Source organism: Euphorbia lathyris, chromosome 1, assembly GCF_963576675.1.
Source record: "Euphorbia lathyris chromosome 1, ddEupLath1.1, whole genome shotgun sequence".
Lineage (NCBI taxonomy): Eukaryota > Viridiplantae > Streptophyta > Magnoliopsida > Malpighiales > Euphorbiaceae > Euphorbia > Euphorbia lathyris.
The window spans coordinates 59,052,752-59,069,308 of NC_088910.1; the positions used below are offsets into that span (position 1 = coordinate 59,052,752).

General features: G+C 32.5%; 2 protein-coding genes across 3 annotated transcripts; one reads left to right on the forward strand and one right to left on the reverse strand.

Annotated features, from left to right (window-relative positions):
- The first annotated feature begins 1,120 nt into the window (after positions 1-1,120).
- On the forward strand, positions 1,121-9,436 carry LOC136234680 (uncharacterized). Of its 2 annotated transcripts, XM_066024162.1 has the most exons (15): positions 1,404-1,541; positions 2,122-2,410; positions 2,534-2,624; positions 2,764-2,848; positions 3,043-3,112; positions 4,378-4,447; positions 5,492-5,561; positions 7,371-7,416; positions 7,519-7,762; positions 7,858-8,060; positions 8,196-8,270; positions 8,577-8,637; positions 8,731-8,811; positions 8,907-8,986; positions 9,118-9,436. In XM_066024162.1, exons 3-15 carry the CDS (start codon positions 2,607-2,609, stop codon positions 9,194-9,196), a joined length of 1,182 nt encoding a protein of 393 aa, XP_065880234.1. In that variant the 5' UTR covers positions 1,404-1,541; positions 2,122-2,410; positions 2,534-2,606; the 3' UTR covers positions 9,197-9,436. The 2 variants fall into 2 exon arrangements, with proteins under 2 accessions (XP_065880227.1, XP_065880234.1); XM_066024155.1 differs by lacking the exon at positions 2,122-2,410 and having other exon boundaries at positions 1,121-1,541.
- Positions 9,437-9,585: 149 nt separating this feature from the next.
- LOC136234696 (leucoanthocyanidin reductase-like) lies at positions 9,586-15,632 on the reverse strand. Its single transcript, XM_066024172.1, has 5 exons — positions 15,388-15,632; positions 15,169-15,309; positions 11,626-11,863; positions 9,932-10,135; positions 9,586-9,845 (listed from the first exon to the last, which is right to left on the reverse strand). The coding sequence occupies exons 1-5, from the start codon at positions 15,568-15,570 to the stop codon at positions 9,586-9,588; spliced, it is 1,026 nt and encodes a 341-aa protein (XP_065880244.1). The 5' UTR covers positions 15,571-15,632.
- Positions 15,633-16,557: the final 925 nt, after the last annotated feature.

The following is a 16,557-nucleotide window of genomic DNA, read 5'->3' on the forward strand; positions in this document are numbered from 1 at the left end:
TACTTTTAAGTAATTTTATATCATGCTATGAAAAAATTTATATTATGTATATTTGAAATTAATATATATATTTTTATTGATAGTTCAAATTAAATTAAATTCATTTTTAAAATAATTAATTAATTTTTTATAGAATTTTTTTTAGGTCAATTTTTTTATAGAATTTTAATTAAAGGTGAATGATTTATTTATTTTTATAAAATTTAATGATTTGTACTTTTTAGTAATTTTAATACATTTTCATATTTTTTTATAACTGAAATTCTGTGAAGCAATAATAATAATAAAATAGGATATTAGTTAAGAAATATATTAGAATATAATGAAAAACCAAAAATTGAATTAAACTATGATTAAAATTAAATATTATATTTACGATACAAAAGAATTACAATCTATTTAAACAAAAATTGAATTAAACTGCAATTAAAATTAAATATTATATCTATGATACAAAAGAATTACAATCTATGTTAAAATAGAAGCAATATCAATATATTATGTTATAAACTATTACAATCAATACTTTTCTAATGTTGCACATGAAGAAACTTTATCAATTCAATATGTTACATATAAAAAAAATAAAATTCATAAGAATTAGTCACAAATTCATCTTGATGATAGTCATTTTGCTTGATGGAATTTCATGATCATCAAGTATTCGAATTTAATTATTCTTTCTACTATAATAACCCAATATATCCAATTGAATCAGCTTAAGATGATGATTTCTCCTATTTTTATCTCGTAATATCTCATCAAGATATTCAATCAATTTGTTCTTTATTCTTTCGGAGCGAAAACGGGAAGTATGAGCATTGCAAACAAATTTATATCAATCCAGCGAACAAAATTTAGGACTGATATTATTTATATAGAATATCATCCTGCACAAATTGATTCTTAAATTATACTAGTAGAATTTACATTATAAGTAAAATTCGATTTGATTGGTGTGTTATTGTTGGAACATCATGATCTTTCCTTTTTAACCATTATTGATTAGGATTAGGATCAGGAATGTACAATGATACTAGTAATATCATAAGCAATACACGTGTATAATCATAATCTTCCAAGGATCCAATAAGATTACTCCTTTTGCTTGTTTTTTCTTATTACAGTTCACCCCCAAACAAAAACACACACTGTAATTACAGCGGAAATATATGACCAGTTTCGTCAATGAAAAATACTTGCACACGAAACAGAGAATTCTGTCTGTTGTTGCTTTAGCGTGAAAGAGAGGAACGTCTCTGTTCTGATGTCACTCTCTTTGTAATTTCCGTTTGATATTTTCCTCTGCAATTTGCTTTCTATACAATCATTTCTCTGCTATCACTGAAAGAGAAGGGAAGGGGAAAATTACAAATCTCTGAAACTGGGAATTTGGCCGCTATGTTGGTTCAAAGACGAGAGATTATGACTTGGAGAAGAGTGGCCAAGTCCTTACAGGCCCTTCTAGCCTATACCCTGCTTTTTTCATTCACGCTTCTACTTGCTCTCAAGCTTGACCGTGCTTTGTCTTACTCTTGGTGGTCAGTTTTCTTTCTTGCCCTTTCTTTTTTTCAACTTTTTCCTCTATTATTCTTTGATCGCTGAGAAATAGAAGCAAATATGGCGAGGGAGAAGATTAGGATTTGATTTTCTTTTATGGCATTTTTTTCGGAATCCTGGGATACCCATCTGATGAATTTTGAATTTTGAATTTTTGAACGTTATGGCTAGAGGGGCTCCTTGAATTAATTTTATCAAACACTTGCAATGATTGACTGGAAGTGGATTTGCGGGTTTTCAATCTTATTTTGCTCCCTGTTTAAATAATTGCATATGATTGATTATTTTTTACAAGACTTTTTTCTTCTTTTATTTTCTCTCTGTTTAGATATTACCTACACTTGATTTTACATTTTGATAAGCTAGGGCAACTGATGTTTTCTTAATTCTGAAATGCCAAGCTTGTAAATGAAATTTTATATTGGCGGAGTTTCTGCTCCACTACTTTTTGTTTATCTTATATATATATATATGTGTATTTGTATACGTTTGTTTATCTTATATACATACGTTTGTATGGATTGCTAATTTCGACTTCATGTTGAACCAAATGCAATGTAGTGCCCATATCCCTCCTATCCGCCAAAGGCCTTCTCGGTGACGGAATAAATTAACCTATTATGATGCTGTTACCATTGAGGTTGAATTTCAATGTTATTACAGGTTTTATGATTAACAGAATAGATTGTACCATTAAAGATTTTAGTATTTTTTACTTTTGATCAACTACAAGATTTTTGGTCAACGATGAAGCACACTGAAGGATATGATTAGCTATATCTTAGTGAGCTAACTGCATCAGGAACAAGAATCTCCATGCCATATGTTTGCAGTTCTACCTATATAGAAGGTTGACAACATCCTTTTTTGAAGTGCATGTTTAGAAGTAGTAGCTGTCTTCTGGATGTGGTCCCATTGTGGCTATAAACTTTTAAGTTGCTAACAGGTTCCTGGTTTCATTTTGTTCATACAGGATAATTTTTGCACCTGTGTGGCTATTTCATGCAGTGGTAGCACGTGGTAGATTTTCTCTACCTGCACCATCAATGCCCAATGATCGCCATGTATGAGAAATTGCTTCCATCTTATTTTAGTTAACAATCTCGCCTGTGACGCTTATTTTATTTTTTATTTTTTCCCCTTCTGCAAATCCAATTTCGGTTCCTTAACTTAATGTAATGGAAAGCTTCTTTCTCATGGCAGTGGGCGCCATCACATGCTGTCTTGGCAACTCCGTTACTTATTGCCTTTGAACTACTTCTTTGCATACGTCTAGAAGGCAGTTATGGTACATGGAAGCACCTTCAATTCACAATCGTATATAGATGGACCCAATATATAATTGTTTGTCAACTTAATATGTCCTGAAATAGATGGATTTGATTAGCTAAGAATAAATATTCACATTACTTCTCATAAGTTAGCACTTTAAGGTGTTCGGACTTGTTATTTACATTGTTTATTGGCTTGGATGTATTGCAGTTGTAAATTTGAAGATTGTTTTTCTACCCCTACTGGCTTTTGAAACAGCAATTTTGATTGATAACATAAGGTACCTTCTCAATCATAAAGTTTCTTTGTTCATTACAATAAATGGCCATCTATTTAGTTTATTAATTTAATGGACATTTATAAATACTTTTCAGCAATTTCAGTCCCCTCTCTAGTTTTGAACTTGAGCACCTTGTTCTTGGAATGTAGCTTCGACTCTATAAATTCAATAAGTATGCCTAGCTTTTTTTTTTTTTTTTTTGCATTATATTGTATTATTCTCTTGATACTTCTCTAAAGTTTGTTACTTCATTTTGGCCGATATGTAGAGGGATAGGCATTGTTTGCAATGCATGTATTGGGGTATCAATATGAAATATGATAAGAAAGGGTGTATTGCTGTTGTTGTACTTGCTTTTGTGTTTTTCTACTCTGTATGGTATATGAATGTGATGATGTGTTACTTCCTACGATGGGTGTATGATAGATTTGGTGGTTCCTCAGGAGTGTGCTTGCTGCAGTACGTGCAAAAGAAAACTCATTGGTGTACTTTGTTCAGAAATGTTGGGGGAATACTTAATGTGTATATGAGCCTGCATGGATGAAGTATGTTACTGTTGTAGCGTAGGATTAGCTTTTATTCACCGTCAAATTATGTGCCTGAGAGGATAATGTGGTAGAGCATGATACTAAACATAAAAAGTTAAAGGCATGATCTAATGTTTTTCCTAGCTTTTACTAGAGTATTGCAATGCAAGTAAAAAAGCGAATACATCTTTATAGTTGGCATGATAGATTGATAGGCATTAATTATTCGATAATGTTCTTTTACTAATTGAGATGCAAATATGGTAATTGTGGAACTTAACTTCAGAGAAAATTCTTGAGATGATTGTGTGTGGTTCATTGATGTATGTTTTGAGTAATTGTTTTGGCTAAAGTCATAGTTTGTTTCTTTTATATATTTTGTGAACTCCATCACCTAGGTGAGTAAAGCATGCACCCTGTACCTCATGGGACAAACACTGGTTGAAGTTATTTTAGCCTGAATTTTTGGTGATCTGTGAGATCTGATTGTTCCAAAAAGGTCAAAGAATTTCTCACCCTTTATGGGGTTATCCAATATGTTTTTGCATGAAAATCATTTCAAATACCTGGAATTAAGGGTGGGGATTGGGGGTGTTAGAGAGGTTAAGATTCTGCAGTATAGAAAGAATCTACTGGAGTTGTGGCATTTCCACTAAAAACACGCACCTATACCAAGCATAATTTAGCACTTATTTCCATTACTTATTACGCGTTATTAAATATTCTTCATTATTATAGGATGTGTAGGGCCTTGATGCCAGGAGACGAAGAAAGCATGACTGATGAGGCAATATGGGAGACTCTTCCTGTAAGTTCAGAAATCTACCCTAGATTAAAGAATCCTCTTGATGTGTGTGTGTCTGTGTGCATGTCTGTACATTATATGAAGGTATACTTTATTGTAATTAGTCATTGACTGAGACAACTCGCTTTCCAGGTGAAGGTGTTTGTTTCCAATTTGAGCAATTGATGACCATGCAAAGAAATCTTTTTGGCCTATGTTATTACCAAATTAATTAATCGGATTGTTTTACTATAATTAACATTTGCTTCTAACTTATATTGGAATAGATGGAAACAAATACACACTCACTCTTGGATACACTGTAGGCATGTTCCTTATTGAGGTGTACTCCAATGATGATTAAGAAATAAAATTGGAACCCTATCAAGTCCAGGTTAAAGTAACCTATTTTTAAGCTTATAGCTTATCTAGCTTTCAGCAGCATCATAGCATTTTAGAAGTTGTGGCTGAAAATTTGAAACTTAATTCTTATATATAAACACATAACATTGTATTTCTTTTTCCAAATTTAAGATATCCATTGCAGCTGGTGAATCATCATTTGGTTCTCCAATCTTATGATCTGATTATTTTGTCACACTTAATCTTGTCCTGCCAAATTCAAGATATCCTTAAGGCTTAACAGTGGTGGTAATTATGCTATGTACATATTTCTTGACAATCTTCTAGCATTTGGTGAATCAACATAACCTTTGAAGACTAAATCCTTGGATTTTGTTAACATATGGTGATATCAAATAATAGATTTAAAAAGTATCATTTGTGATCTAGCGAAGGATTAATCTATGAGAAGTGATAGATTAAAAGGTCCAAAGAATACAATCTTGATTTATTCAAATGGTCAAAGGATTAAAGTTTTTGTTATCCCCTTTTCAGTTGCTAGTCAAAAAACAAAGGAAAAACTGCATGTTAAGCCTGTCAGAATTGTGATATACATGATGAAGAATTCTTTTGTTTGGTTAGAAATATGCTTGATTGCTTTTGAATATTTTCTGTTTTCTTTGCAATAATTTTTTATAATATATATTTCTAAATTTTTGTCTCAAGCACTTCTGGGTTGCAATATCTATGGTCTTCTTCATTGCTGCAACAATATTCACTCTTCTCAAGCTAAGTGGTAAGTTGTTTAGTTTTCTCTTTAATAATAACTTACCATATAGTAGTGGCATCTTTTTAATAATGTCAATTACAAAACTCTTTTTAGTGTTGTCTGCTTAAAAAATGTCTCCTATCTCTCACTTTCTCGCAAGATTTTTGTTAGTTCACAACATGAAAAGTTACTAGCTTGAAATTCATGGCCAACACATTGCTGGAATTTTTGACACGCAATGGTTTTGTTTTATCCTCGACAAAGGATACTTGTTTTTGTTCCCTTTCTTCTGGCTTTGGGGGATGTGCTGCTTAGAGGAGAATGCTGGTCTAACTAAAGAAAGTAGTTTTAGAGAGACATAAACCCTTTGAACTTTGCAACATCATGGGAATCCTTTGAATTGAATTATTTATCTGTGAAGCACGCCATTTAAAGCATGTGGAGCTTATTTCATAGGTTGTGAATCCTGGTTTACAATGCACCATCATGAGATGGTTGACATACTGCTTCAGTCTTTCTCCTTTTGCAGTTATTTGAACACTACGTTTGGTGTTTTTGGGGACTTTTTCTTTTTTTAAGAAATTAAGAAAAGGATGGCATTCTTCAACTCCTCTGCCTTTGTCCATCCCTTTTGTGCACTCGGAGATTTGCAAACTTGAAGAATCTGGCTGGCTAGTAAATTTTTATCAATCACTAACTCTAAATAACGAAAAACATTTATCAATAATATCGGATACCTAGGTCCAACTTCAGATTGTGCATGATTAGCTCCAATACAATCAGATTTTTAACAAGTGCTATATATTTACGCAACAATACTTAGTGCTTGTCCTATATCACTTCATATGCCTGTATTCATACCCATGTTCACAAGGTTCTGTCAATTGCTTTATAGTCAATTGTTTTTGTAGGAAGGCTGTCCAATGTGATCACTGAAGTGTCAGCAAGTTATTATTTTTCTTAAATATGCACAGAAATTAAAAGAAATGCATTTTTCTTTACTTTTCGGATAAAAACTGTCCAATGCCAGAAGTAAAAGATAGGATCCTTACCCCATTCAATATGATTACTGCAAATGCACTTGCTACCTAATTTTGTACTAATCTAATGTGTGAAGTTTTACAAAAGAATGTGCCAAGTTCTTTTAGTTGATGAAGTTACTTGCACTTAACTATAAGATTATTTGACATCAACTTTGAGTTAACGAAAGCAATCATGCATAGGTGACTCAGGTTTCTTAATGTGAAGTGATTTATGCTGATGGTTATTTGAACTTGCCAAGTTATGTAGCTGTAAAAGACACATTTGAATAAACAAAGATACTGAAATCCTGGCTAACAGTATTAACGGTTAATGATAGAGAATGTGACAGATATTACTTTATGGGAATTAAGGGTAGTAAAGGAATAAACGATATTAGAGGTTAATGTGAGTATACGGTGAGTAGTATGTATAGTTGCTTTATGAAAGGAGAGAGGGACCTTGTGGATATTTTACTTTGGTATTTTGGGTCTCTTAGATTTCTGCTAGGAGAAAGGGATCATTCCCTGGGCTGTGCTTCAGCATAGATTTATGTTTTCCACGATTCTCTAGTTCATCAATACAAGTCTACTATTCCATATTCTCTACTTGTTTCTGTGTCTTTGTGTTTATTTGTTGTGTTTGGGTGAGCCATTGTTGAGATCATTGGTCTGCTGTGGAAAAATGTATGGGAATAACTTTTGTGTAGCATGATTACAGTCTTGACAATGTATGGTGAAATCACATTTTTACTACACCAAGAACCTGGATTTTAAGTTTTAAGCTATCCTCTGTTCATATTTTCCCTATATGCAGGTGATGTAGCAGCTCTTGGTTGGTGGGATTTGTTTATAAATTATGGGTATGGTTCTTTTTCTTCTTCTAGCCAGTCCATGATCAACTAAATATTGATGTTGTTTTTGTAAAAGTTTTTTCTGAAACTATCCTGTGTCTTCCTTCACAGAATTGCAGAGTGCTTTGCTTTTCTTGTTTGCACAAGGTGGCATAATCCAGCAATTCATAGACAAACCCAGATAGGAAGATCTAGTTCTTCAACTATCAGATATATTGACTTGAATAGAGGCTTGGTAATTTCTTCTGATGAAGACTTGCAACAGAGCAGAATATGCAACTTGCAGGATGTTGGTGGACATTTTATGAAAATTCCCTTTATCGCTTTCCAAATTATGCTCTTCATGCGCTTGGAGGTATGAGAAGCACTGAAAAGAGACTTTATTGATTTATTCATATCTTCTTCCAAGTATAGCTCATAGTAAAATTATTCTTTTTGGCCGATTTTCAGGGAACACCACCCGGTGCTAAATATATTCCTTGTGCAGTTCTTTTTGCTCCACTTTTTTTGGTTCAAGGAGCTGGAGTGTTTTTTTCCACATACAGATTGATGGAGAAAATTATTGTTTTACTATGTGGTGATGCTGATTCTGGAAGAGACAGTGTTGCACTAAAAGCACGTGATTTTCTTGGGTTTTTTCACCATGGATCAAGGTAATGGCTTGCTATGATAATTAAAAACTTGGATATTTTTTGGGTAATCTCTTCCAAGTATATACGATCTAGGATTAAAATGCTAAGGCTCCCTGGAAATAGTTGTTATTGCATATGGTTTGTTCTTGGTGGCAGGTTACTGGGTTGGTGGTCAATTGATGAAGGAAGTAAGGAGGAGCAAGCTCGACTATATTATGCTGGGGGTTCGAAGTATGTTAGTGCATTATCATTTACTGCTTTCATATTGAAATTTTGTCATTATGTGAATTGTAGAAGCAGAGAAAGACTTAGTTTCTTTTGAATTTTGACAAACATAACGATGGAAGATCCGCATAGATAGATACTAATATATTTGCTTGCTGATACTTGCTTAGGATTAAGCTGCACCACATGCATTGTTCTCTTCATGTTTGTCAGTAACTTTAATATATTATATTAGTCTATTTTGCATAATATGTCTTCAGCCTATAAAGGAAGTTTTATCTTCCTGATCCACCTTTTATCCTTGTTATTCAGCTACAACACTTTCCCACCAGACGTCGTTAAGAAGATGCCCAAATCTGACCTTGTCGAGGAGGTAAATGTCTTTTTCTCGCTGTTTTACTACTCCGTGTGCTCCTCTTAATCAAATTTAGAGAAATTTAAATCTCCAATTCTTTCTGTGTAACAGATTTGGAGATTGCAAGCTGCATTAGGTGAACAAACAGAAATCACAAATTTTAGCCAGCAGGAGTATGAAAGACTTCAAAATGTGTGCATCTAGATAACAGCAGGCCTTTTTTTGTATAATGTTCTATCTTTCATTTATTCTGTTGCTCACTGTTGGATGAATCTACTATCTATCAGGAAAAAATCCTATGCCGAATTTGCTTTGAAGAACAAATTAATATAGTCCTGCTCCCGTGCCGACATCATGTCTTGTGCAGGTACTTGAATATTACCTTATTCTGCATATACTCTTTTTGAGCTGATATGTTTCCCCAATCTGTTTATTTCATAAATTTTGGTGGAATTTCTTGATTACAAATTGTTGATACCATCATCTATCTACATTCAGTACCTGCTGCGACAAGTGTAAGAAGTGCCCAATCTGCCGCGTTGCAATTGAAGAACGATTGCCTGTATATGATGTGTAAGTCCTAGTGAATCCACAATTAGCTAGAAAGCTTCCTTGCTGCTCATGGTTTTAGATGAAGCAAGCAAAGAGAAGATCGCAATTGTGGGGGTGTTTGCTTATTCTTTTGTGCACATTATCAAATTGTAAAGCCAGGCTAGGGTAGGCTAGGCTAGGCTTCCTCCTGTATCTTGCAGAACAACAGTATACACAATTGTTTATAAAACAAGTGTTCTTTTATTGATAATTAAATTTTGCAGAATGCTCATATTGCTACTTTTCAGTTACATAGAAAAATATGCAGATTACAAATGCTTATTCAATCTAAATTTAAATCTATATATCAGCTTACACACATGCTTGAAGAAGAAGAAGAAGAAGAAAAATTATGCAATTATATATATGAAAATACTAACTGCAGGTTGCTGTTGCTATCCATGAGTCAACCATAGGATCAAGAGCAGCTATTTCATTCCTGCTTGTGTGCTTCTTCTCGTTTAATCTACGAGCAAAGTCATCGAAGCATTCATCCAAGCTTTGAAAACCTTCATCAGGATACAGAGTGGTGACATCAACATCTTTAGAACCATCAAATGAAAAGTTTACTTGACAACCTTTGATGAAGATGTCATGAGTGAATGACGCTACAATGCTTTCGGGTATGCGATTCTCTGTAAGAACAGAAAATGTTTTGACATTGAATGAATAAAATTCAGCGTTTGTTATTCTGAGAAAGAGAAGATTGATAACGATGTACCTGAAGCCAATGCGAGGAGATCGTTTTCAGTGACAGTTGTTCGACGAAGGGTTCTTCCGATTTTGGTTTCCCATAAAGCTGCAAGCTCGTTCATATTGTAACAATTGCTGGTTGGTCGGAAATGGACGGACTTGTTAACAGTTCGAAAATCATCCACAGTTTTCATAGTGAACTTGCCTATATCAGTGCCGGCAAGGAAGTATGCTGCTACCACACAATTTTAAACCTTTAATCATCATTTGTTTCATAATATATCTCTACTTCCAAGGGGAAAAACACTATATTAGTTTCTTCTTTTATTTTTTTACACATATAGTTCCTTGATTTTTCAGTTTGTTTCATTGTGTTCCTGATATATATGTATATTAGGGATTTAAACTGTAAAACTTGAAAATATCAAAGGACTCATATTGCTTTTTCTTTTTGTTAAATAATAATAATAAATAAGTTTGCTTGCTTCCACTCCACATAGTTTTCAACATTAATTTAATCAGCATATTTTGTCAAATTAGTATTAAAGTAACGTTTTTATTTTGTTACCTTAAAAAATGGAGAAGGGTAGGCAATGTCAACTTGGTTGATCACGTGCACAAAACAAATTACCCAATTCTATTTCTATAAAAACACTAGTAGTTGATTTTATATGACATTTTCTTTTCTGTCTTAATCCCACTAAAATCAAATATTTACTAGGCAGGGTCCTTACTCTTTTTCATATCCTGAAGAGCCTCTCTAGTGGTTGGACATCTACTCAGGTTTATATATTAACTTTAAAACATAATATAAAAGTTATTCAGTTACATTATTACCATTAAACTTCAATTAACGTTTCATAATAACCATTAATGATTTCAAAATGCAGATATTTAAAAATTAAAATTGTTTAGAACTACATTTATCATGTAATCACATTTTTTATTTTCCAAATCACAATTTCTTAAGTTTTTTCTTTCTAAAAATTCAATTTCTCTCGTCTAACCGAGCAATACTCAAATGACATCAAAATGAAAATGTGAAAGATTGAAATTTTCTATTTTGATGTCATCAACGATCATTTTGAGACATTAGTTGAAGTTTATAGTGTTAGGAAGTGTAAAATTGAGTAACTATTATATTACGTTTTGAAGTTTAGTAGTTATACCGTGAAAATGAGTTGGTGTAATTTACCCATTATTGTTAGAGTAAGCACACCAATGATCACTTATCTGGTGATTAAAGTTCGGATATTCAATATATGTGGTTATTAAAATACACTAAAGTAATAAATTTGTATTAATAAATTACTATAGTCAAATTCGATGATATCGAAAAGTCGATGTGCCTACTATATAAACACGACCTCAAAATTACCACCTGTCATTCACATTGTGACATGTGATGTTGATGAAAACAAATTTTCTGAATATCGTAATCCGTAACTATATTCTAAATTTATCCAATTTATTTTTTTATTTTTAATTTAAATTTTTACATGACGGCATGTGTCAAACATATTGTGAGGTGTTGTTAACATGATAACTATGACAACTTTTTGGTGGTCTAAATTGTCAGATCCGAACATAGTAACTTTATTGGCACAATTTGCTACTTTAACGAATTTATTAAGTAAAAAATATTGTAGTTATTACGGGTGCACAAAACTACTACTTTATATAAACTTTTTACTCCACTTATTATCTATATCGGAATCATACCTTTAACGGTGCCATCGCCATAGATTTGAAACTGATCCAATGGGGGAAGAACCTCCGATGGGTGAGTGTTATCATAGTACGGCCAGGAAGCAATCGAATTACAACAAATATATGTGTAAGGGATACCATACTCCTCAACCAACCGTCTAACCTTTCGCTTTTCTATGTACATTCCTAGTCCCGGCTCCACAGGATCAGCCCTATCTACGTCATGACCGAATTCCGATGGAAAAAATCTCTACACATTCCACACACTCAACTTACCAAATAAACTTTGCAATCAAATTTTTTAATTCTAAAAAAAAAAAGATAATAGTATTTCATTCAAAAATAATAATAAAATTTAATCTTAACTAAAAGCTAACTTAAACAACAAAAGAGAGAGGTAGGGGTATCAAAATTGATTGTTTATATGTAATCTAAGAATCAAGGTCTATTTAGCTTTTATCATCGTGGTATTTAAAATCTTGTCATTTGTACTATATTATATTTATTTGATAACATTTGCTTTTTTATATGTATTTGATAACATTTGCTTTTTTATATGTATTTTTGTATATGACATTTAGTTAAATTTGGATAAAAAATTAATTGATTTGTTAATTTTGCCACATGACATTATTTTTAACATGTGATATATACACACGACAATTATTTTAAATTTTTTACATATAGGTTTAATATGTGAAAAAATTAAAAAGAAAATTAATTTTTTATTTACCATCTTATTAAATCTAGGGATGACAACGGGTAAGGTACCCGCGGGTAGTATCAATCCTAAACTCTTACCCGTTTATTTTTTAATTACCCGTACCCTTCCCATTACCCTAACGGGTATACGTTTTGCATCCCATACCCGTCCCATTTAATTCACGGGTACCCGCGGGTACCCTTACACGTTAAGAATCAATAAATAAAACAAAAAATATTACAAATTTAACAAAGTATAAATTTAATAAATCATCCATCTAAAAATTGAATAGATTAAATCTTAATCAATAAAAATAAAGTAGTTTAGTGGTATCACTTAATGGTCGAAGAACAAAAGGTTTGTGTTCAAATCTCATATCTTACATCTAAAACACAATAATATTTTTTAATATATAAAAAAATTATGACGGGTAACGGGTACCCTTGGGGGTCTTCCCATACCCGTCCATTACCCTAACGGGTAATGGTTTTGATCCCATACCTGTCCCATACCCTTTTATACAGGGTACGGGTAGTCCCATTAGGGTCAGGTAGTACCAGGTACCCACAGATAGAGTACCCGTTGCCATCCCTAATTAAATCTAAATATATAGAAAAAAAAATTAAAACGAATGTTTCGTGTACATGACATGTATCAAAATTGTGTCATGTTGAAAAAGTTAACAAATCAATTATTTTTCTATCTAGGTTAAAAATTTAGACAAATGAACTCTAATCCTATAATCTATATATTTTAGATGAGTGACAAACCAATTATTTTCGTAAATCATATTGGTATGTAAAAGATTTGGGCTGAAACGTCCAAAGAGAAAAGAAGGCCATTGTTTTTATTTTTATTTTTTTCTACATTAATTAAAACTATTAATTACTAAAATTAATAAATGGATAAATTATAAAACTGACTCAATTTTTGGTGGAGAAGGAAAACATGGATGAAGTAATATCATAGGTGATGGAACTAGTGGACATTGGCGGAAGAATGGAAGAAGGATTGATGTCGTTACAGATGCAGTAAGAGAGTTTTTTCATAGGATTGTTGTGCTTGAATGTTTCTCAACCTATACTATAGTATAGCCTATAATTAACTTGCATTTTGCTGGTTCAATTTGTTCGGTGGGTATATGAACTTGAACCTTATGTGGATTTTTATATATACTAAAGATCATAGTTATTAAAAGCGCGCCTGTGACGCATGACGCAGGCCTTAGCGTCATGACACCCCCATGGTGTGGCGCAATCGCCATTTTGCGCTAAGGGACAGTTGCCAAAGGCGCGCCTTATATGGAACACTGAAGAGTCCAAAATGAGAAAAAAAAAAAAAAATATTAAAAAGGAAAAGAGATTATACATTTGAATTAATTAGAAGAGGCAACGACAAAATCTTATTATAAGAGGAAGAAGTTTTTTTTTTTTAAACATAAGAGGAAAAAATTTAGTAGAATAAAACACATAAAACAAATTCAACATGAGTGATTAATTTGGAGAGTTTTGATGGGGAGTAGAATTTAGGATTTAGTATTCAACATTAGCTTTCGAGGTTTCTTTTACATTTTAAAACTTATTTGTCCTTGTTATTATCGTGATTTAGTATTCATTGTATTTTTATGTTAGTTTTATAATTTTATAATTTTGTTTTTATAAGCGGCCTTGTCTCGTTATGGCACGCATTATTGTTGTACGTCATGTGCCAAGACTCTAGGACCCCTAGCATTTTAGTACGTCATACGTCTTTAATAACTATGCTAGAGATATAGGTAAATTACATCCATTGCCACTAAATTATACCCATTTTCACATTGTGGCCACTGAACTTCATTTCTTCTCGGTATAGCCATTAAACTTTACACTTTAAAACACTGGTGGCCACTGTCACCATTAACCAACGTTTTTTAACTTTGACTCTCTTTTTACCGGTTATGTCTCTCCTTCTCTCCTTCTAAAATCTAAAATATCAATTTTACCCCTCTCCTCTTTCTTCTCCTCCATCTCCATAATGGATTCTCTCTCTAAAATCATTTTATCTCTCTAACTCCTTCATTCCTCAATCTCTTTCTTCTTTGACTCAAATGAAATCTGAAACGCAGTTAAATCAAAACCGAAATGTTTCTGATGATCCCCTGCTATCTTCTGCTCAGAACCTGCTTTAGGGCCAGAAGCGACTTTGGGCCTGACAAAAGGCTGAAAACCCGACATGGAAGATGTATGCGATAAAGCTTTGTTATTTTTTATACCTTCGGGAGCTACTGATACTGGAAACAATTAGAAGTGTTTGGATTTAGTGAGGGTAGTGCCTTTTGTGGTTGCAAGCAAATGACATGATCTGTCTCCTCACCATCCTCAACGGAGGGTTCATTAAGATCAAATAATAACCTTCATCGAGAACCCATTTCGGTTTGAGAGAGATAAAATGGTTTTAGTGAGAGAATCCATTCCAATTTGATTTTATCTGGGTTTCAGTTTTCATTTCAGCTGAAGAAGAAAGAGATAGAGGAATGATGGAGTTAGAGAGATAAAATGGTTTTAGAGAGAGAATTCATCCTGGAGATAAAGGAGAAGGAAGAGGCGATGGGTAAAATTGATATTTTAGGTTTTAGAATGAGAGAAGTAATCGGTAAAAAGGTAGAATCAACGGTAAAAAGATGTTGGTCAAGTGGCCATTGATGTTATAAAATGTAAAGTTCAATAGTCATATCGGTAGAAAATGACAGTGGTCACAATGTGAAAATAGATATAGTTCAGTGGCCATGAGTGTAATTTACCCCTAAAGATATTTAGGAAATCTAATTTGAAAGCGTCTAAGTCTGTTTGTAATTAATAAATTTATATAGTTACCTTAATGGTGCCAACTGCTTTAATAGCTTGAAGTAGGGTAAGCTGGTCCACTAAACTTGCACCACCGACAGCTGATATTACTATTTCAATCTTATACTCTTTCAGTAATTTCTCCATTTTTTCTTTATCATTTATGAGTCCCTAAAACAAAATAAAATTATCAAATAATACTATCAAAATAAATAATAATATAATAATTTAAGATAGTACGACACAAACATGCAAGACTCTGGCTCCTCTCTCTTCTAGAGATCTGGCGGATTTAGTATATGAGCGGACAAGAATATAGGTAGGCCAACCGGAATCCAGGCTGGCTGCCGCTATGAATTGACCGATGAAACCAGTTGCTCCGGCGATAAGGACTGGACCTTTTCCTTTGGAATTACAAGTTGGAATTGTCATGTTTGCAATATAGAAAGTGGAGGATGTTGCACAAGAATAAGTTAAATATATAGACAATGGCATAGGGAAATCTTAAGAATATTAATATTAATTAGGGTTGAGCTAGCTACCTACCTACCCTTCAACATCGGTACAGTTAGAAGAGGTTCAATATTTTCCAAAATAAAGAAGAAGAGGTTCAATCTTATATTTTGCTCAAAATTTAATTTCAACCAACTCTTACTTTATATATTTATATTATTGACTCTCTAAAATTCAACTTTGTTCTATTAAGCTCAATTTCAAGTTTTTTTCTTTGGACTTAGACGTCTTCAGGGGGTTTCACTATCTTTTGGCCCGCCCAATCCTAGAGTAAGTTTCGAAAAGAAAAAGGCATCAGGTCTTTCAAATCCGCTTATATGCTTGAGTTTTATAAAAAATAGTATAAACCGATCTAATCCAACTCGTCCGATTAATATTAGTTATTAAATTTATAGATAGTTCCAGTAATGTTGCTCATTTAGTTGGTATCAAGTACATTTGGAATTTCAGCGTTGATGAAACTTTTTTAGCTAAGGATCGTATTTACATATTAAATATTTATTAGTAACTGTAGGATTATTTTATATTTAATTTAAATAGGTTTACACTAAATAACGTGTTTAAAATTATCAATCTTTATACTCCAATTTAAATTTAATATTTAATTAATTTAAGGAATATATAAGAGTTAACCAAATATTTGTTTTATGTGTAAATAAGATTTAGGTCCCATTTGTTTGAGAAAAAATATTCTGCAGGACAATATTTTTTCAATTTTTCAGTGTTTGTTTGGACAGAAAAATAAATCAAAGGAAAATAAATGGTAAATCAATAGTAAGTCAATGGAAAAGGAAAATAAAATATTCGGTTAGACACCTATATTCTCCAAATATTTTATTTTCTTGCACAATATTTTCCCTGCATAAAATTTTTCAGAATATTTTCTTCCAAACAAACAGGGTAGAG

Bases quoted from the DNA above. Each gene is read 5' to 3' on its own strand.
- LOC136234696 (XM_066024172.1), bottom strand. From the start codon at position 15,570: ATGACAATTCCAACTTGTAATTCCAAAGGAAAAGGTCCAGTCCTTATC. The intron at 11,864-15,168 runs GTAACTATATAA...TGGAATGTGTAG, and splicing joins AAGCAGTTGGCACCATTAAG to AGATTTTTTCCATCGGAATT. The intron at 9,846-9,931 runs GTACATCGTTAT...CTGTTCTTACAG, and splicing joins TCTCCTCGCATTGGCTTCAG to AGAATCGCATACCCGAAAGC.
- LOC136234680 (XM_066024155.1), top strand. From the start codon at position 1,402: ATGTTGGTTCAAAGACGAGAGATTATGACTTGGAGAAGAGTGGCCAAG. The intron at 5,562-7,370 runs GTAAGTTGTTTA...CCCTATATGCAG, and splicing joins CACTCTTCTCAAGCTAAGTG to GTGATGTAGCAGCTCTTGGT. The intron at 7,763-7,857 runs GTATGAGAAGCA...GCCGATTTTCAG, and splicing joins TGCTCTTCATGCGCTTGGAG to GGAACACCACCCGGTGCTAA.